Consider the following 22,968-nt stretch of genomic DNA (forward strand, 5'->3'; position numbering starts at 1 on the left):
AGATATGCCAAATCCCAAGAGAGGCATTTTAATATTTAGGTGATATCTTTAATTTTGTTGCTCTAAAAAAAAGCACAAAACAAACAAACAAACAAAACCACACAATGATCAAGAGAAACATTTGAGAAAACTGTTTATTTTTTACATACCTTGGTTACAGAATATTGAATGTAGCCAAGGCATGTAATTGGATGTGAGCACTCCACAAAATCATGTGGAATAATGAGGTTTACTGGCTTCATGTCCATGTTGTCTGCAGTCCTCTTATAACTACAAGAATAACTCACCTATAGTGGGTACCATACACCATCACTATCATCACTTTATATTAATCATTTATTGAGTACATGGCTTATACCCAAAACCATAGATAAACATGATGGTAGCCATTCCTCAATTGAGATGCCTTATTCTCAATTTCTTCAGGATTATGTACTTATTTATAAACCCATTTTCCACCAAATTTTGTCCATTTGTATCACAATGAATAGTACTGTTCTATATGTAAGTTCTAATTTGTTTATCCCTTAAAATTTTTCTATGATCAAGTACTACATTTCTTAAGACAAAGAAAAATATGTTGAGTATCATCTAACATTTTTGTAATATGAAAGTTTCAATGAAGCAATTTGTCTTTGCCCTTCTGTACAAAATTTGAATCTGGTCTAACTAAAATAACATAACACTTTGGGACAAAGATACACCCTAGCAACCCTGCACTAGAAGCCAAGATGGAGAAGACCTCCACAGCCACCATGACCTTCCCCCTGGTGCTATGGTAGACAGGGAGGAAGGTGATCCAGACACTGCAGAACACCAGCATACTGAAAGTTAGGAACTCGGCTTCATTGAATCTGTCAGGAAGGTTCCTAGCCAGGAAAGCCACAGTGAAGCTCCCCAGAGCCAAGGAACCCAACAATCCCAGGACAACATGGAAGGCAATGACTGAGCCTTTGTTGCAAATAATGACAATCTTTCCATGTTCAGATTGTATATCTCTGTCAATAAAGGGAGGAGATATTACCAACCAGATGCCACAGAGAATAAGTTGGATTAGGGTACAAATGGGAATGACCAAGTTAGGCACCCCTGATGTCAGCATCCCTCTCATCCTTCTCCCTGGAGTAGTGAGCTTGAAAGCCATGACCACAGTTATTGTTTTGGCCAGCACTGTAGAAACAGACACTGTGAAAAATATTCCAAATGTGGTCTGCTGCAGGATGCAGGTGGCCTGGTTGGGATGTCCAATGAAGAGCAATGAGCAGAGAAAACAGAAGACTAGAGAGATGAGCAGGATGTAGCTGAGAATGCGGTTATTGGCCTTAACAACCGGAGTATCCTTGTACTTCACAAAAGTAATGAATACTAGAATTGTGATGACCGAGAAGGAGAGAGACATGAAGCCTAGAGCTATCCCCAGTGGTTCTTCATAACCCAGAAATGACAAAGCTCTTTGGAGGCAGTGGGTTTGCTCGAAGTTGGCATACTTATCATCTGGACACCTCACACACTGTTCCATATCTGCTGGCAAAAACAATAAAACCATATAAAATATTATAATTATGTAGTTAATAATTATGTATTTGTATTATTCAGAGAATATATCACTAAATATTTTGGTATTGAGCATCTAATCCATTCCTTGTTGTGGTAGGGACAACTGACTTAAGATTGCTCTCTATTTACCTATGTTTTGTAGTGAAACAAAGCACCATGATAAGAAATGGAATGGAAAAATTTATGAATTAAACAAAAAAGAAAGAAAATATGATAAATAATAATATAGATGATCTCAGATTTTTTTTTAAATTCTTCAAACCATAAAATCACTATTCATAGAAAAGGGTAGTGTGCATGCGTAGTTACTGATGTCTGTTGATGAAATGCATTATATACTTTGTTTGCTTTTTGGGTGGTGCCAATTGACAGTATTGCCTATAGAAATCAGAATATACAATTCCTCATGCAAATACTGTTTGCCTAAAGGAATATTTTCATTCTTGACACTCTCTATCTCATAAACATTTGCATATTCCTCTTATTTTGGTACAATTTCTTTATTCCCCACTATTCAGTCCAAGGTGGCATGAAGGTAATTGATATTCATATTCATCTCTCTTGACTTAGGTCGGTGGTGACTGATGATAAGCACTATGCCATCTCTTTTTTCTTGAAATCTTCACTCTTGAAATCTTCACTCTTGTTGTTACTGTTTGACAGGAAATGCTCAATCCTTTAAGCCATCTACCTTTTATTGTTTTGAATTGTTTTGCTTTTTTGAGACAGGGTTTCTCGGTACTGTCCTGGCTTTCCTGGAACTCACTCTGTAGACCAGGCTGGCCTTGTAATCCAGAAAATCCACCTGTCTTTTCGTTCAATGTCCTGGGATTAAAGGCCTGAGCCACCACTGCCTGGCATTCATCTTACATCTTAAAATATATTTCATAAAACAACTCTTACCCTGAGCATCTAGTCTTTGTCAGGAACTAAGATGGGTGATTGAGGGAAAGATTATGGACTGATCAACTAATCAAGTTTCTTTGTACAAAAAAATCAAAGAAAAATAAATATGTTCCTAGATTATGCTGAAAAATTCGTCCTTAACAATTGGTACACATGTTTGTCCTCCTAAATGTTTTCTGCATAATATAAAATCAGAAACGAGCATATTGTGAGAGAAATGTATTGTTTGTAGAAGAGTCTGCACATTATTTGCTGGGTTCAAAAGAAGCTGATATTATTTAACGGAGTAAGTTCTGAAATGGGAAGATTTTAGGATTTCAGTTTCCATTTAGGCCATATAACTTTTCTAGTTTGGAAGGAGAAGGTATTCAAATTCAGCAATTCTTTTCTACATGCATGCATGTACCTGTTTCATTGGAAACCTCATTTTCTGGGCACTGAACACAATCAAAGCAGCAGTCTGCTGTTTCTTTCTGATGAATTTTCCTAAATCCAGGAGTACATGGCACACTACAAAAGGAGGATGGAACCTGAGACAAAATATAAATATTATATAGTATGTGTATAAGAGTGAATGTGTGTATATGTACGTGTGTGTGTACGTGTCTCTGTGTGTGTGTGTGTGTGTGTGTACTTCATGTATATATCATATATATAAAGAACCATATATATATATATATGGGACATTAACAGATATGGCTGTAAATATTCCTCTGTGAACCAGTATTTCTTAACAATTTCAGACACATTATTATTTTGTATTTCCCTACAGTACATCAAATGCCATACAATATTTTCTACAGCATCCAATATTATATATGTAACTTTCAGGTTGTGGCAATTTCAAACTTTACTTCCTAAACTGATATATCCAAAAAGAATGCTTATGTGGCATCAGTTTTTTTCCTCATGATTTATAAATATAAGAATCAGAATACTGAGGTTTGTGGAGACACAATGTAGGGTAAATCAAAAAAAGTTATTTGATTGATATGAACAAAATATGTTTTATAAGACTGCCCTAAAATTAATGAAGTTTAAAACAATAACTTCAATCTCTTTCCCCTCTCCCCTTCCCCTGCTTTTATGAGACTCCTTTCTCATCATTCTAGCCTACCCCTATCCTGGGGCATTGAGCCTGCACAGGAACAAGGAGCTCACTTCCCACTGATGCCAGATAAGGCAATCCCCTACAGAAGAGGGGAGACCGGGAAGTAGAAAAATATGTGAAATATAAGTAAATAAAATAACCAATAACATATACATAAATAAAAAAGTAAACCTTGAATCCGGAAAAAGGTTTCTGTTAAAGAATACATTCTATATTTAATTAGGCTATATATATGTTGTTATAAAACTAAAAAAATTCCATGGTATACATATAGTTTCAAAATTTTCATTATATATATTAATTTCATAAATATATTCCTGTAGTGTGTGGAGAATAGACATTTGGAATACAGAGGCTTTTTATCTCTACGATAAGATTTACATGGAGTTGAGAGGTAACAGATATTGGTGCTTGTAACTGAGCATGGTCTTTTGCAAAAGTAGCAATTGGAATTTACCACAGAGATATTATTTCAATGCCTCATGTTTTAAAATGTAGATATCTTGAAAACAACTAAAATCTGTGGTATACATACTGAAGTTCCTCCTGTGGCCCAGTCCACATCTTCAGTTATGTGAAGTTGTTGCATCTGTGGAAAGCAAGGAAAATAGCTTCCTATTTTCACTTTTATTCCAAATCCTTTTGGAAAATTCCAAATGATGAAAATGTCTTCTGGGTATATGCCCAGGAGTGGTATAGCAGGATCTTCTGGAAGTGAGGTGCCCAGTTTTCGGAGGAACCGCCAGACTGCTTTCCAGAGTGGTTGTACCAATTTGCAACCCCACCAGCAGTGGAGGAGTGTTCCTCTTTCTCCACACCCTCTCCAACACCTGCTGTCTCCTGAATTTTTAATCTTAGCCATTCTGACTGGTGTAAGATGAAATCTTAGGGTTGTTTTGATTTGCATTTCCCTAATGACTAATGAAGTTGAGCATTTTTTAAGATGCTTCTCCGCCATCCGAAGTTCTTCAGGTGAGAATTCTTTGTTTAACTCTGTACCCCATTTTTTAATAGGGTTGTTTGGTTTTCTGGAGTCTAACTTCTTGAGTTCTTTATATATATTGGATATTAGCCCTCTATCTGATGTAGGATTGGTGAAGATCTTTTCCCAATTTGTTGGTTGCCGATTTGTCCTCTTGATGGTGTCCTTTGCCTTACAGAAACTTTGTAATTTTATGAGGTCCCATTTGTCAATTCTTGCTCTTAAAGCATACGCTATTGGTGTTCTGTTCAGAAACTTTCTCCCTGTACCGATGTCCTCAAGGGTCTTCCCCAGTTTCTTTTCTATTAGCTTCAGAGTGTCTGGCTTTATGTGGAGGTCCTTGATCCATTTGGATTTGAGCTTAGTACAAGGAGACAAGGATGGATCAATTCTCATTCTTCTGCATGCTGACCTCCAGTTGAACCAGCACCATTTGTTGAAAAGGCTATCTTTTTTCCATTGGATGTTTTCAGCCTCTTTGTCGAGGATCAAGTGGCCATAGGTGTGTGGGTTCATTTCTGGATCTTCAATCCTGTTCCATTGATCCTCCTGTCTGTCACTGTACCAATACCATGCAGTTTTTAACACTATTGCTCTGTAGTATTGCTTGAGGTCAGGGATACTGATTCCCCCAGATTTTCTTTTGTTGCTGAGAATAGTTTTAGCTATCCTGGGTTTTTTGTTGTTCCAGATGAATTTGATAATTGCTCTTTCTAACTCTGTGAAGAATTGAGTTGGGATTTTGATGGGTATTGCATTGAATCTGTATAGTGCTTTAGGCAGAATGGCCATTTTAACTATATTGATTCTACCGATCCATGAGCATGGATACTAAAGAAGAAATATATGATCATATCAACTTGCACAAAGACACTTGACAAAGCTTCACATCCATAAGTTTTGTTTTTTAAGTCTTAGCAAATTACAGAATGGAATGACCTCAATTTGATAAAGTCAATTTATACCAAAACTAAAATAGCATATACCTAACTATAACACTCTCTCCCTAAGCTTGGGACAGCTGTGGATAGATATGCATATTTGTATGAACATTTCTGGATTTATGGGCATACATGGATTCATAGACATACAAATAATTGTTGTTCTATCATCTGAACAGGTCTAAAATGACTAATACATAAGCAATGGTGAGCACAGAGAGAGCCCTTGTCTAGGATCCTTTAGAAGTAACTGCTTCTAGGAGGGGTCAAGGGATACATAGGGGAGCCAGGAAAACTTTCTAGTACTAAAAGCAAAGAAGGACTTTAAAAAATAATGGAATAGCAGCCAACTAGCATACAGCTTCTTCATGTCTGCTAGGCCCTCCGACGTGGCAGTTGTGAAATTCGTTTCTTATGCAGAGAAACATAACACACACACATTTACAACTAAGTGTCTGTTTTAAGACTATTGCTATCCAGAGATTCACATAATTATGTTTGCAATCCCTTTCCATTCAAACTATGTCATGCTCCCTGGATACTTTGAGAAAAATCTGGCCTCAAGCTTTACATCTAAGGTCTGAAAACTTTTGATCAAAACATTTCTGAAAACATGTTTTGGAGATCACATTCTCCATCCTCAGGTGCCATGATGTCATTCATAGTTCTGAAAACATGTTTTGAAAATCATGTTCTCCATCCTCAGTTTCCATGATTTCATTTGTATGCATGGCATAATTCCCAAGGACAATCTTCTCCTGGGCAGCTTGTCCCAGAATATGTGTCAATGGTCATATGGAAAAACACAATGGATTTCAACAGAAATTCCATAGACAAGAGTTTACAAGGTCATAAAAGTTTCTTATCGTTCATACTTTGAGAATAGTCATGGGACATTGTGTCTTCCACTGTCTAGTGTAGGGAAGCACAGTCTCACATGAAACATTGCACCAGGAGTTGAACATTCTCTCTGTTGTTCATATACGATTGTATGCTAGTCATGTTTACAATATCTTCAAACTTCCTGTGGTTCCTGTCATGTGGAGAACATGTCATTATGCAAAATCCAAAAATACCTGGATTTATGAAGATTCAACACCCATCCTGTCCAATATCAGTACCTGTGCAGACATTCACTGAGTTATTATGCTGATCTTTTCCCTCATAATCAGTCCCTGGCAGTCAGTGCCATTTGAGGAAACATTTCTTTGTTGTTATTTGTTCACACCTCATTAAGAAGTTTGAGAACAATTTCATATGTTTTTCCCAAAGAAATGAAAGAATTGACATGCCATTTCTGAGAGAGAATTGTATTGCTAATTTTTGTGTATACCTTATATTTTTCATCCATGTCTAGTTAGTGTTCGTTTTGAAACAGTCCTGTCTTGCAGCTACACATATGTATGTCTGTCATGCTAACTTATGTAACTTGGTTAGATTACAATGAGTGACACAGATGGAGCATTGAATTTGATTTATATATATTTTTTGAACTACATCATTTTTGGCCCATAATATACACACTGAATTAAATGGAATCTCTAACTCCATTTTTGGGATGGTTGTTATATCACTGGCTTATAATAAAATCTTGCTATGGAGTTTATTGTACCATCTCAGCTACTATAAATAAAAAGTTGTTTCATACTTTGGTTGAATTATGACTTGTCAATTTGAATAATTTTAGTACTTTTGCAGACCTGTAGATTGGGAAAACTGTGAGCCTTGACATTGTGATAGTCCATACTTGTTGCAGAGCGGGTAGTAATACCATGTCAAATAAAGAGGGAATGTGTGTGGAAGCTGACTCTTCACTCTACTCTGACTACTCTGTTTAATGCCATCCCGGGCTGTGGCATACCTTTTGGAAATCATTTGGTGCACATGACCATTGGACTTGGATCCATACCATACTCATTATAGTCAGACTACCGGTCAAACATAAAGGTCTTTCAAAAAATTTGAATTTGATTTTGCCAAGATTGATAGGTGAGACCCGATGTGGTTTTCTACAGAGAAATTCTCCCTGTCCTTGGAACACAAATAGTAGTTCTTGAAATTGCTTTTCTTTCTGCTTTAAGATCATGTTATTGACTTAGGATGTTGGAAAGAAGGCACACCACACACCACTATATCCTTCCTGAGTATCAAGGGAGTCTTTTTTTTGTTTGTTTTGTTTTGCTTTTGTTTTCATTTTCCTTTAAGTTATACGTTTGCATTGCAGTCTTAAGATATCCCCAAGAGTACTTTATGAGTATATAAAATAAAATGTTGTTCTATGTTACACAAATAATATTTCATAGCTCCTTTTCAGTTTGTTGTCCTTTTATTTCTTGTTGAAATCAGATGTCTGATTCATGTTGTGTTATGTGGAACATGAGATAGTCTCTATCTGTTTTCATTTCATACACCGTATTGTATAAAAGTTTATACCTGAAGGATTTATAGTATCTGAACTTATAAATAACAGGGTATGCCTCCAACTCCTAACGGTCTACCTGTCAAACAGGTGGACTCCCATATCTAGAAATATAGGTCAGACCTTTTTTTACCCCCACACCATTTTGTACCCCAACAGAGACCAGCAGATGTGGTATCTAGCTGGCTCTTCCTGAGCCACATTGTCCTTTCAGTCTGCATTTCCACCTCAAACTAGGGCAGAGCAATATGTCTGCCCCAGAACCCAAAGCCAACCTAGATTTCAGGAAGTGTCCCTTAATCAAAGACATGGGGACACATGAAGGTTGCACTAAGCACAGATACGGAAGGCCTGACCTAACCAGAGACAGCGCTGCCTGTCTCCAAAGTCGCCTGCTCCAGTCAGAGGGGCCCAGGGAAGTTAACAAGAGAAATGACCAGGAGGTGAAAGAAAAAGGCAAGAACATAACCAACAGAAGGCAATGTAATTTGGCAATATCAGAACCCAGTTCTTCTACCCTGGATACCCAAACACACAATTGCCAGAAGCCATCCTCACTTAAAACTCAATGCCAAGAACTCTCCATACCAGGAGCCATCCCCACCTGGCTCTCAATGCCAGGAAACCTTGATACCAGGAGTCATTCTCACTTAGATCTCCATGCCAGGAACTATTCCTAGGTAAATCTCAAAAGCCCCTCCTTTTGAAGTTCATCTGTTAATAGGTTACTATAGGAACCCCCTTTCCACTTCACCTCTTCATGACCACCTTTATCATGCAAAAATTCCAGCAGCAATAACTAGCTTTACCAGAAATCATGAGAAACTGTTTCTTAGAAATTATGTCAGCCCCCTGAGATTGTTCCCTCTTTACCCCTCCCAAACCTTCTATGCTTCCCTTTATATTGACTTGTGTAAAAAATAAAGTTTGACAGCTTGATCGGGATTAGAATTGCTTTTGGTCTCTCTTTTGTGCCTCTGACCCGTCACCTTTCTTCTAAGTAGCTCCGGGACCCTGTTGACTGTCCTGTGGGTGGGGGCACACAATAAGAACAAGAGTCTAACCTAAAATGTCACCTCATGAGGATGACAAATGTCTTTAGTGAGGATAAAAATGATCCCTTTAATGAAATACAGAAAGCCACAGACAAACACATAGAAGCCCTTAGAGAGGGAAAAGTAAATCAGTTGAAGAAATGGTAGCAAATACAATTTAAAAGGTGGTGGAATAGAACAAAAGAGACGAAGACTTAAAGTCAGAAGCAACGAAGGAATCACAAAATAATTAAAAGTGAATTATAAGCATTTCTGATAAAATTGAAGAAATATGTAGAAAAACGTTAAAATTGACGATTTTCATGAAATAATAAAGATAAATTGGCTGACTGGAAAAACATTTCTAATTTAACTGAAGGAGGAAGTATAAACATTTTCTAGTAAAACTGAAATGGAAAATATTACACAGATATTATCTCAGATACATTTGTAGAAATATATAAAAAACAGATCAAAACTGACAATTTCATGCAAAATTATAAGTAGAAAATTGTAGGCATAATAAATATTGTTAATAACTCAAAAAATGAAGTAGAACTCTTTTATGAAAAATAGAAGATTTGCATGGAAAGTATTTTTGATGAAATTGAAGAATTATGTAGAAAATAGTGCTAAAATTGACAAATTTAAAAATATTGACATGTTTCATGGATAATAATACAATTGGTTGACATAAAACTATTCTAATTAATGTGATAGTAGATGGCATACATTTTCTGAAAAAAAAATTGAAGATTTAAAGGGAACTATTTCATATAAATTGAAGAAATATATAAAAATGTCAAAATTGAAGATTACAATAGAAAATAATATGGATAAATGTGTTGACTTAAAATATATCTAAATTAATTGAAGAAGAAAGCATAAAAATTTTCTGATAAGATTGAAGATACATGAAAAATATATCTGATAAAATTGATGAAATATATCAACACATGTAACAGAAACACATGTTAAAATTGAAGATTATAATGGAAAATAACACAAATAAAATGGTAGGCTATAAAATATTTTTAAATTGATTTAAAGTTGAATTACATATATTTGCTAACACAGAAAATATTTCTCACAAAATTTAAGACATACATAGAAAGATACATTAAAATTAATTATTTTCATGGAAAATTATACAAATAAAATTCTAGACATAAAAATATTGCTAAAGTAATTGAAAAAGTAAGTAAAATATTTTCTGAAAAAAATTGAAGATACATGGATAATATTTCTAAAATACTGAGGAAATATCTGGAAATTCACATTAAAATTGAAAATTTTCTTTGAAAATTATACAGATAAAATATAGGCATAAAAATTCCTAAATTAATTCAGAAATGAAGTAGAAATATTTTGTGAAAAATAGAAGGTTTACCTGGAAAGTTTGTTTGGTAAAATGTAAGAAATATATAAAAATGTTAAATTTCACTATAGTCATCACTTATAAATGGTTTGACATCAAAAACATTTCAAAATTAATTGAAAGAGGAATTATAAACATTTTCTGATAAATTGAAGATTATAATGGAAAATATTATGGATAAATTGGTTGACTTGAAGAACACTTCTAAATTAATTGAAGGAGGATGTATATACATTATGATGATTTAAGTGGAAAATAAATCTGATAAAACTGAAGAAATATACAGGAAAACATGATAAAATTGACAATTTCCACTGCATATTATTCAGATAAAATAGTAGACATATATACATGGCTAAATTAATTGAAAAAGAAGGTAGAAGTATTTTATGATAAATTCAAAGAGTTACATGGAAATATTTATGAAAAATTGAAGAATTATATAGAAAAACAAGTTAAAATTGAAGATTATCATGGACAATTTTACATATAAAATGATAGACATAAAATATTTCTAAAATAATTGAAGTCAAGTTAAATAAACAAATAAATAAAATAAATAAATAAATAAATAAAATATTCTTACAATGTAAGAAAAAAGAATGGGATGAAATGAAACCAATTTTCCCATATGTTTCTTTGTAAAATGACCTAAAATTTATGAAATTTCAGTTATGTGTATGTTTGTTTTTTGAGTGTGTTTTTATGTGAACTTCTTCTGAGCTTAGGTCAATTCTGATTGCAGAATTGGAATGTCGTTCACCTGATTCTTTGGGAGTATTCTTTTCTTTTTTCTTTTATTTATTTATTTATTTATTTATTTATTTATTTATTTATTTATTTATTTTCTATATTCTTTGTTTACATTCCAAATGATTTTCCCTTTCCTGGTTTCCTCTCCCCCTGAGTCCCATAAGTCCTCTTCCCTATACCAGTTCTCCAATCAATCCCCTCCCCCTCCTCTGTCCTGCCGCAGCAAACCCTGTGGTGAAGAAGTATAAGGGCTGCAGCTCTGTAGGGGAACTAAGGACCTGAAAATGGAGACTTTAGCTTTCTTGCCAGGCCTCATTCCTTGGCTCTGGCTCTTGCATTGCCCTCAACCACCACAACCATCCAGCATGATAGTGGTTTCTTGGAGGGTCCAAGCTAATTCAAATAATATAAAATAATAAAATAACAACCCTACAATGAGTTACATCAGATTGGCTCCTACCTGTTATTTTGTAGATCACTAATATTTCCCTAGCACTACACTTCTCTTCTCACCTCGTTGGAACTCACTTTTTAGACCAGGCTACTCACAGAGATCCACCTGTATGATTCACTCCCATAGTGATTGGATTAAAGGTCTGAGTCGCCACACCCAGCAGAAGACACTCACCTTTAATCGAGAGATTGAATCTGGAACACACACCTCTAATTTGGGCCACACCTTCATCTTGAGGCCTATATAAGGACACAGAGGAAGTAAGTTTTCACATTGCCTGCTTGCTCTCTCCTAGATCGCAAGACTTAGAACTTCCCTGGCATTATTGATTACTTATCTGTGATTCCATCTTCTACTAAAGACCAGCTGAGACATCCAGCTTCGGGGATTGAGACCTTCTGGATTCTTGGACTTTGTTTCCCATCCAGCTGTTGTGGAATAAGGCAGCCTGCAGTCTGTAAGTCATTCTAATATATCCCCTTTCAGGAAAGATAGAGTTAGTGAGAGATCATTCTCTGTGATCTTTTACTCTTTAAAACAGGCACCCCAAGTAGATTTACTGACCCATGAGCATTTCCCCCATTGCCTGTTTCATCAGTCCACTATAATTTTAACTCTAGACAATTGCATCCAGAGTGATAGGATCTTAATTTGAGAAGCTTCACTCTTTTCTTGTTTGCTTGTTTGAATATTTTAGCCTATGTTTTAATCTGTAGCCCTAGCTGTCTTGAAACTAGGTCTGACTACTAGGTTGGCCTTGAGATCAGAGATGCAACTGCTTCTACTTAAATCCCCAATCTGCTTCTTTCCTATAGGTGTTGAGACTCAAGTATTGCATCACCAGACTGGGCAGAATTTTACCTCTATTAGGCAATGCAAATAAATGCTATTATTGTGGGTTTAACACCCAATTTTCCACAGTGTAATTCTTGGCAGGGTATAATTATCTAACTGGAGATTTCTCTGTATCAGAAGGTCAAGGACTTGCCCTCAGTTTTCCATGAATAACCTGAAGGTTCTGAGGGAGTACCGTCTCAGTTTTATCAAAAACACAGCAGATTCCGAAGAGCATGGATTGCCAAGTGCACATGACTTTCCAACCCTGAGTACAATATCTTCCATGTCTGAGCCATGTTGTTTCTGTGGAGAGTCAAGCCACTGCTCTGAGGATGGCTGGTTTAAAGATTGGGATCTATACTCCTTTTGTGTATTTGAGAGTGTGGATTACCTGAGATACTACCAAAGATTGAATTATGCCATGAAGAAGAGCACAGAGGTCTCCCTTATTGAAAGTCAGAGGGAGACATGTGTGGCTTCAGGAGATGTAAACAACAACAACCAAGGCAAAGATATAGAGGAGGTAGACCAACCTTCACCAAGCTTGCTGAGGGACCAAGGGCTAGAACTTGAGATCTATGATGGTGGAGACTGCCCTGACCTGCATCCTGCTTCTGACAGTCCCAGGAACCCAGGATGCTGGGCATGGCTTCAAAAGGCTTTTGGCCAAAAGAAGTGAATAAGGCACCCAAAACTCTCTTTGGAGTCCAGGATCCCTGATGCCTGCTAAGCCTTGCAATTAGGGGATTCTCTGTCAGCTCCTCTATTAAAGCAAATGCACACAGAAGGCAGTTGTGTCTTTGCAGCCATGTGGTGTTTATTTGCTTGTTTCTTTAAATCTGTCTGTTAGGAATATCTTTGCTGTGTAAATCTTCCATCTGCTTAATTGACTGGACTTGCAGTCTCCTGTCCCTATTTAATTTTCTTAAGCATAGCTTTGGGCCTAAATATAAAAGAGCATTTGCCACAGCTAAATTCATGCTGTCAATAAATATATTTTTAAGTAATATTTATTTGCATGTAGAGTGATTTCTCCCTGGAAGGCATATTAATTTTAAGACATCTGTATATTCAGCCTTTTACAAAAAATGTTTCCAAAAATTGTTATGTTGACTCAGTTCACCTTGCTGCCAGTATAATGCTCCTCAGGGAAATGACCTTGCTTTCCTCTTGATTAAACTTCCAAAATTCTTCAGTTAAAAGGCTGTACCACAGCAAAGTTTTAAAATTACCCATTGAAATCAAGTAGTGAACTGTCCATTGCAGCAACAGGAAAAGGATTTTAATGTGAAAGATGGTTTCTGCTTTCAGAGCAGGAAATGAGGAACAGGTTAGTGTGTACACTAAGTGAAACAGGATAGGCAATAGCTTCATCACAGATTTAAATTTAAAGGTGTCAGGTGTAGGTGAAACCATTATGAAGAAAGACCTGGTACAAGCAGGATGAGTGATTTTGTAACTTCCCAGCATGTATTAATTCATGGATGTGAATCAAAACACACTAGATTGTGGGGTTGTACAATTTGGGTAGGTTAGCTTGAGCCAGTGAATACTGAATTACAAATGAGGGGACTCTCCTGTTGAGATATGTTGAATGTTCACTGATATAATTAAGTCAGCCCAGAAATTTGAGAAACAAACCTTGAGCTGTGCTGTGTTTGTCAGCAGTAACATTGCAAATAGGCAAAAGGTCAAAAAGCTGTCTTATTAATGTCATTCCCTGATATCTGTTCTTTTTCAAAGTTAGTATACCTATGTTTTTTTTTAAATATATTTATTTTTTTGAAAAATTCAGTTGTTAGTATTACTTTTGTGTATTTTATTTTCTTTATTTTTCACTGCTCTAATCTCTTATTTGTTTGTATTATCCAAAGATTCTTCATCATTAAGAATTTCATTCCTTTTGCTCAGCGGCTTTGATATTTTAAATCCAGCGTCCCCAATGATGGTGTCACAGTGTCAGGCTGTGTCAGTGGGTCCAATGGTCAGCGCTTAGGCAGGGTGATGGGGTCAGGGGTTGCATGGTCAGAAGTCACAGGGTCAGGGATTTCAGAGGAATCACCTAATGAAATATGCATGTAATGACTAATATACATGAAATGATTCAAAGTCCTAAATAGACTTGTATAAAAGAAGCGACAAAACTATTTGTTTACACAGTGCACGGCTATTAGCCATTCCCTGAGGTGAAACTTTCTAATGACATTGCTCCGTGGGTACCTAGGAGGTAGTGGGGAGGGGGAAATACACAAAAGGTGGTCAGGATCAGGTGTGGGGAGAGATGAGAGACAGACAGAATGTCAGGAAATAATATAAATATGTTACACTGCAGGATGGGGAATGACCCAGTAGAGGGGGTAGCCTCTAGAAAGTTCCACATACCAGGCAAGTGAGTAGTTCCCAGGACACCAGGTTAATGGCCTCAGTCAAAATATCCAACAAAGGGAAGATATAATCCATAGAGACCACTTCCAATAGATAGGCCTAGGCACCATTTGAGAGGCAGTGCCACCCGTCCATATCAACACTTTAACCCAGAATTGTTCCTGTCTGACAAAAGGAAAAACCCCATCAGAAGAGTGAGGGGAAGGATTGAAGGAGCTGAAGGGGGTTGCAACCCCACAGGAAGAGCAATATCTACTAACCAGAACACACAGAGTACCCAGGGTCTGAATCACCAACCAAAGAATAATCATGGCTCCAGCTGCATATGTAGCAGAGGGTAGCCAAATCTGACACCAGTGGGAGGAGAGTCCTCGGTTCTGTGGAGGTTTTGTGATGCCCCAGTGTACGGTGGTGCTAGAGCAGTGAGGTGGGAGTGGGTGAGTGGGTAAATACAAAGAGGAGAGGGGGATGGGATGGGGAGTGTGTGGAGGGGTAACAGGGAAGGGGGTGATCATCTGAAATGTAAACAAATAAAATGATTACTAAAAAAGGAAATGTAATTGTCTCTATTATATAAAATTAATATATTTCTGATGACCACAACAGAACAGGAAGGCCAGGTTATGGTAATTGGGAGAAAATAGCAAAAAACAGTTGGGAATGACAAGGCAACTGTGGTAAATGCAACAGTGATGTAACATAATGCCAATGAAAATGGTAAATAAGATCTAATATGCTGCAGATTTAAAGAAAGTAAAAGATGGCAGTTGACAAAAATCACTCCCTGTGACAGCACTTTAATGATATGATGAGTTTTCATTCTCCCTAGCAAGTGCAATTTTAATGTCAGATTGATTTCTACTTAGAGGGAAGCTTTAGGAGTCTGTTAGGGAAAAATGTCACATATTTTGCTTGCTCGATTAAGCATGACTACATTCTCTGTGACAATTACTTTTCCTTTTAAAGGTGCTTTTGGTAATTCAACCATAAATACCAATTTGCAATGACAAAAGAGATTCTTGTAAGCCATACCTGAAAGCAGTTATGTTTAATCATTGATAATTTAGACAAGACCTTTAATGTCTCATATATTTTTCAGTAATCTGGTGTCCACTACATTCTAGGAAATGATTTCTACCTACAGGTATCCATCCTGGAGAACTTCATGAAGGGATTGATGCCAAGGTGTGGTGTCATCCTTAATGTCACAGAGCATTGCATTTTATTCAACACAGGAGCGCAGAGGTACAATGTACAATGATGGTCTTCTCTTTTATCTCTCATTTTTCTGTTATTGAACATAGATATTGTTCATACATTATATTCTGTTACCTTTCTCCTTACCCAACTCTTCCAGATTTTCCTACCTCATGCAACTCATTCAAATCCATACCAATTCATTCTTTTTCTTATTATAGACTAAACATCTAAACTATTATTATTAATAATAATATTAATTATAAAATACAAAAATATGTAATAGGACAAAATAAAAAATAAACAGAAGAAAACAAAATAAATAAAATGTCTAAGAAACCTAAACACACAAACTCAAATTCACAAAAAGAAATTACCAAAAAACCCCACAAAGTATAAGCCAGCATTTACTTCAAAAGAAATTTGAGGTAAAAAAAAAAATACAAAAAATGAACATAAAAACCAAACAAATATAAAAGTCCTGGAAAAGCATTATGAGACAAAGAACTGCCAACAATGCCTTTAAGGCTGTGTGTGTGTGTGTGTGTGTGTGTGTGTTTGCTATCTGATGCAGAGCAAAAGGTTTGCCCTTTAGAGTAGTTTTAATACCCTGTGACTGTCCCATTATTGAGCACATCTCCGGAAAAATAAATTCTTATAAATCATACATGAAAGCAAGTCTGTTACATCATTTTTAATATAGACAGGAACTTTAATGTCTCTTTTTACATTCATCTGGTGGCCATTATGTTTCTAGAAAATGATTTCTACCTGTAGGATATCATCCTCAACAACTTCATGGGATAAATGCCAAGGTACAGTGTCATCCTCTATTTCATAAAGTATTTTTATATAATATAAAACAATTAATATTGATTTTTAATTGGAATAGGGATGCAGTTCCATTCCCCGCTCAATATTGAGACCCCCACTTTGAACAGAACCATGCAGGCCCTGTGCATGCTGCCACAGTCTCTGTAATTTCTTATGTGCATCTATCTTTATTGTTTCATCTTATTTTATCATATTTTATTTTCTTCTTTTTTTCTTATTTCGTGTTTTAGAAGTCCTGTTTTCCATGACAGATGTTCTCAATCCCCTGTGGCATGGATATACTTCTACCTATACTTCTCCAGTGTTTCCTGAGTCCCGAGGAAAGGTGTTTTCCAAATTCTTTCACATTCTCCAAATTGACTGACTGAGGCTAATTGTATTTTTTCCTGTTACAAAAGAAAAGTTCTCTTATGGTGGCTGATCAAAACCCTTATGTTTAAGTATAGCAGAATGTCATTAAGAGTGATTTTACTGCTATTTTATTTATCAGAACATAAATAAATGCAATTTTACAAATTTTACACTGTTTCTCTCTCATATATATATATGTATATGTATATGTATATGTATGTGTATATGTATATGTATATGTATATGTATATGTATATGTATATGTATATATATGTGTGTGTGTGTGTGTCTACATTCAGTGAAAATTAATGAAGTAAAAGGACATGTGCAATTTAGGCGTGCAAGGAGTGGTACAAAGGATGATTTGGAGACAAGAAACATAAACAAAATGCAATTATTACAAAGTCAAAAATAAGCAACCAAATAATATTTAAAAAATAAAGCTGCAAATAATACTTTGAGAGAAAAATGACACTGATCTTCAACACCTGATGTAATTAAATATTAATGCATATGTGTTTATATGTGCATGATTGTTGTGTAGTATTATATGGAAGTAATCTTTAGTACTCATATTTTTATAAAATATATGATTAGACCCTTTATCTAGTCTGATTTATATGTTCATTACATTCACTGATCTTTCTGTGGTAAAGGCTTTGTATGGGGGCATTTCATTAGTGATTTTTCTCACTTAATGAAACACTTTCATTTCTGAATGAAATTGTGTTGTTTCACATGAATTTGCAAAGAATAATACTGCAGGCACTATCTGAAATACATTGTACTTTTCATAAAATGTTCCTGTCATTGTAGTTATTTAATATTCTTAATATCTTCTGAGTTCATTGTGAAGCTTTTCCAAAGTCTAGTGCTTCTATAGTCTCACATGAAATACTGTCACTCTGTTTCACACTCTGCTAAATTTCACTTTTGTTTCTCTTTTCAAATAAGTGCCTTTTATTGCATTAGGAATCTATGATATTCCAAATCCCAACAGAGCCAATTTACCATTTAAGTGATATCTTAGATGCTGTTGCTGTAAAAACACCATGATCAAAAAGAAACATATGAGAAAAGTGTTTATTTTCTTATGTAACTTGGTCACAGGATATTGAATATAGCCTATACATGAAATTGAATGAAAGCACTCCACGAAATCATGGGAAATAATGTGGTTCCTGGCTTCATGTACATGTTGTTTGCAGTCCTCTTTCTTATAACTTCAAGATCAACTCACCTAGATCAGGTGGGTACTGCCCACAGTCAAAACTGTCACCTAATATTAATCGTTTATTAAGTATATTGCATACAGCCAAAACCACAGGTCAAAGTGATGGTAACCATTCCTCAATTGAGATTACTTCTTCTTTATATATTCAGGATTCTGTACATATTTATTAAAACATTTTCCACCAATTTTTTAAATTAGTATCACAATGAAGAGTGCTGTCCTATTTGAAAGTTCCATTTTGTTTACTCCTTAAAATTTTTATATCGTTAATTACTAATTTGTTTAAAACAAAGAAAGCATATTTTGAGAATCATCTAACATTTTCATACTATGAAAGTTTCAATAAAGCAATTTGTTTTTGTGCTTCTGTATGAAATTGATTTTGATCTAACTAAAATAATAAAGCACTTTGAACAAAGATAAAGCCTAGTTGGGGCTGGAGAGATGGCTCAGCGGTTAAGAGCACTCACCGACTGCTCTTCCGAAGGTCCTGAGTTCAAATCCCAGCAACCACATGGTGGCTCACAACCATCCGTCATGGGATCTGACTCCCTCCTCTGGAGTATCTGAAGACAGCTACGGTGTACTTACATATAAAAATAAATCTTTAAAAAAAAAGAAAATTTAAATAAAAAAAAAAAGATAAAGCCTAGCAACCCTGTACTAGAAGCCAAGATGGAGAAGACCTCCACAACCACCATGATCTTACCCCTGGTGCTATGATAGACAGGGAGGAAGGTAATCCAGACACTGCAGAACACCAGCATGCTGAAAGTTAGGAACTTGGCTTCATTGAATCTGTTACGAAGGTTCCTAGCCAGGAAAGCCACAGTGAAGCTTCCCAGTGCCAATGAACCCAAGTATCCAAGGACAACATGAAAGTCAATGACAGAGCCTTTGTTGCAAATAATGACAGTCTTCCCATGTTCAGATTGTGTATCTCTGTCAATAAAGGGTGGAGATGTTACCAACCAGATACCACAGAGTACAACTTGGAAAAGGGTACAAATGGGAATGACCAAGTTTGGTGCCCCTGATGTCAGCATCCCTGTCATTCTTCTTCCAGGAGTAGTGAGCTTGAAATCCATACCTATAGTTATTGTTTTGTCCAACACTGTAGAAATAGCCACTGTGAAAAATATTCCAAATGTGGTCTGCTGCAGGATGCAGGTGGCCTGGTTGGGATGTCCAATGAAGAGCAATGAGCAGAGAAAACACAAGATGAGAGAGATTAGCATGATGTAACTTAGAATGAGCTTATTGGCCTTCACAATAGGAGCATCCTTGTACTTCACAAAAGTGACTAGTACTAGAATTGTGATGGCCAAGAAAGACAGGGCAATGGAGCCTAGAGCTATTCCCAATGGATCTTTATATTCCAGAAATGTTACAGTTCTTTGGAGGCAGTGGGTTTGCTCTAAGTTGGCATACTGATCATCTGGACACCTCACACACTGTTCCATATCTGCAGGTGAAAAACAATAAAACCTAATAAGATATAATTATTTATTTAATAATCATGTATTTGTATTATTCAGAGGATATATCAATAAATAATTTGTTATTGAGCATCTCACCCATTTCTTGTTGCAAGGACCACTGACTTAAGATTGATCTCAGATTAATAATTAAGATTAATAATCTGTGTCTTGTGTTGAAATAAAACACCATGACAAAGAATGGAATGAAAAAATATGCATTAAAAAAGAACAAAAGTATGATAAATAATAATATGTATGATCTTACATTTTTCATTCTTCAAACCATAAATTCACTATTCACAGACAAGGGTAGTGTGACTATAGAATTATTTATCTCAGTTTTTGAAATGCATTATGTACTTTGTTTGCTTTTGGGATGTGCCAATTTTCTGTAGCTCCTATAGAAACCAGAACATACAATTCCTCATGCAAGTACTGTTTGCCTAAAGTAATATTTTAATTGTTGATGCTCTATGCCTCATAGTTTGTCTTTAAAAACTGGTACACATGTATATCCTCCTAAATGTATTGTTCATGGTATAAAATCAGAAAGCAGCATATTGTGAGAAAAATGTATTATTTGTAAAATATACTAAAAGTTATTTGCTAAGTCCAAAAGAAGTTGACATTATTTAACTGAATAAGTTCTGAGAGATGGAGATTTTAGAACTTCACTTTCCCTGTAGGCCATATCATAGTTCTAATTTGGAAAGAGAAGGATTCAAGTTCAGCATTTCTTTCTATATGCAAGCATGTACCTGTTTCATTGGAAACCTCATTTTCTGGGCACTGAACACAATCAAAGCAGCAGTCTGCTGTTTTTTTCTGATGAATTTTCCTAAATCCAGCAGTACATGGAACACTACACCAGGAGGAGGGAACCTGAGACAATATATAAATATTAAACAATAAGTGTGTGTGTGTGTGTGTGTGTGAGTGTGTGTGTGTGTGTGTGTGTGTAGTTCATGTAAACATAATACATATCATGACAAATAGATTGACATATATGGCTATAAACATTCCACTGTTTACCAGTATTTTTTTAACAATTTCAGGAATATTATTTTACATTTTCATGCAGTACACTGAATGTCACACATTATTTTCTATTCATGTAATATTATATATGCAACTTTAAGGTTGTAGCAATTTAAAACTTTTACTTCCTAAACTGATTAATGCAAAAGGAAGTTTTATGTAGCATCAGTATTTTTCTTATGATTTATAAATAAAACAATCAGAATACTGAAGTATATGAGGAAAAAGGGGTATTTCAAAAGAGAGTTTTTTTGATGAATAAGAACAAAATATGTTATATAAGACTGTCCTAAAATTAATGAAGTTTAAAACAAAATCTTGAATCTCCTATCCCTTCCTCCTTTCCCCTGCCTTTTGGAGGCTCCTGCCTCATCACTCTAGTATTCCCCTATACTGGTCCTCAAGCCTCCACAGGGCCTAGGGGAACCCCCCTACTGATGCCAGAAAAGGCAATCCCCCACAGCAGGGGGGAAACCTGGAAGACGTATAACGTGTTAATGTAAATAAATAAAATGAACAATAAAAATATATATAAATAAAAAGGAAACCTTGAATCTGGAGAAAGATTTCTGTTAATGAAAATATTTTATACTTGATTAGGCTCTAAATATGTTCTCCCAGAGTAAGAAAATTACATATATATTCCTGTACTGTGTGATAAATTGGCATTTAGATGCAAACATGGAATCCAGAGGCCTTTGATACCTGACACCAAATTTACAGGAATTTGAAAGTTATCACATTTTGATGCTTATAACAGATAATGGCCTTTTGCAAGAGTAGAAATTGGTCTTAACCACAGAGATATTACTTGTTTGCCTCATATTTAAAAAATATAGATATCTTGAAAGAAACTAAAAATTGTAGTATACCAACCAAAGTTCCTCCTGTGGCCCACATGTTCAGATATATGAAGTTGTTGCATCTGTGGGATGCAAGGAAAATAACTTCCTATTTTCACTTTTAATCCAAAGCCTTGTGGAACATTCCAAATGATGAAAATGTCATATTCTGTACACTGATTTTTCCCTATGGTTCATTTTAACCAATTCTCCAACAGGGTTAACAAATACCCTGGTCTTCAGCAAGGAAGACACCTAAATGAGATCCATCATTAGTTGTTTTCATATGCATATCAATAAGGAAGAGCCAAATTGAGAATCCCCCCTAATTTCTTAATGACTTTCACAAAAACAGCTGCATTGAAGTAATCCCGTGTAGTAAAATATAACCCATTTATATCTGAAAATTTATATACTTCATATTAATGATCAATGGTTAAATGGGCTAGAAAATGATTACCATATAACAAGTAACATGGTGTGAGTGAATGTATGTGAGTGCATGCGTGTGTTCATGCTAGTCAAAAATACATTTTTTAAAAAATGTAACCATGAATGAGCAAATGAAGAGGAATTCTGAATTTGTGTGAAAATAAAGAATGTCTGTTAACCTTTCATGTATAGTCAATAAACATATATGAGATAAAAATTAACTTAATAAAGTATACAGTCTTAATAATTTGTGGTTTTGCAAATCATTCTTAATTTAAATGAGTAACTATTAGTTACAGCACATGTACTGATTCTTGAAAAATTATTCTTTAGAAAAATATTTTAGTCTAGTCATCATTTAAGGCTTTTATTATAAAACCCTTGGGTCCTATTTTACATTTTGAATCATTTGGCGAAATGTTGAGACATGTTTTCACAAAACTCACTGATATCAGGAAAAAATATGGTATCCTATTAAATTATTTCCTTGTACATGGTTTCCATAGATGTGAAATATTAATTAGGGAATTTCACAGTGTAGAAATCTTTCCACTGAGAGAATAATCTCTAACTAATGTACTTGTGTTTCTCTGGGTCCATTTCAAAGATCATATGTATATATATATTGAAATATATATATATGATGAAATTTATGAAACATAACCTCCTGACAGTCAGTAAATATTCCTTTGTATTCTTCTGGTATCTGAGACTCTACTTGTTGAAGAATGGGTTCATGGTAGGTGTGGGACACAGCATAAACAGCATTATACAAATTGTAAACTTCTTCACTCCGGGCCAT

At 35.3% G+C, this 22,968-nt stretch overlaps 1 protein-coding gene across 1 annotated transcript; it reads right to left on the bottom strand.

The window, feature by feature from the left end:
• Window positions 1–616: 616 nt before the first annotated feature.
• Window positions 617–22,968, bottom strand: LOC127673294 (vomeronasal type-2 receptor 116-like). Its single transcript, XM_052168861.1, has 2 exons — window positions 22,839–22,968; window positions 617–1,170 (listed from the first exon to the last, which is right to left on the bottom strand). Exons 1-2 carry the CDS (start codon window positions 22,966–22,968, stop codon window positions 617–619), a joined length of 684 nt encoding a protein of 227 aa, XP_052024821.1.

Source organism: Apodemus sylvaticus, chromosome 22 (genome assembly GCF_947179515.1).
Source record: "Apodemus sylvaticus chromosome 22, mApoSyl1.1, whole genome shotgun sequence".
Classification (NCBI taxonomy): Eukaryota; Metazoa; Chordata; class Mammalia; order Rodentia; family Muridae; genus Apodemus; species Apodemus sylvaticus.

Bases quoted from the DNA above. Each gene is read 5' to 3' on its own strand.
- LOC127673294 (XM_052168861.1), bottom strand. From the start codon at position 22,968: ATGGCCCGGAGTGAAGAAGTTTACAATTTGTATAATGCTGTTTATGCT. The intron at 1,171-22,838 runs GTCAGGAGGTTA...CTGTTTCTACAG, and splicing joins CAAAGGAATATTTACTGACT to TGCTGGCCAAAACAATAACT.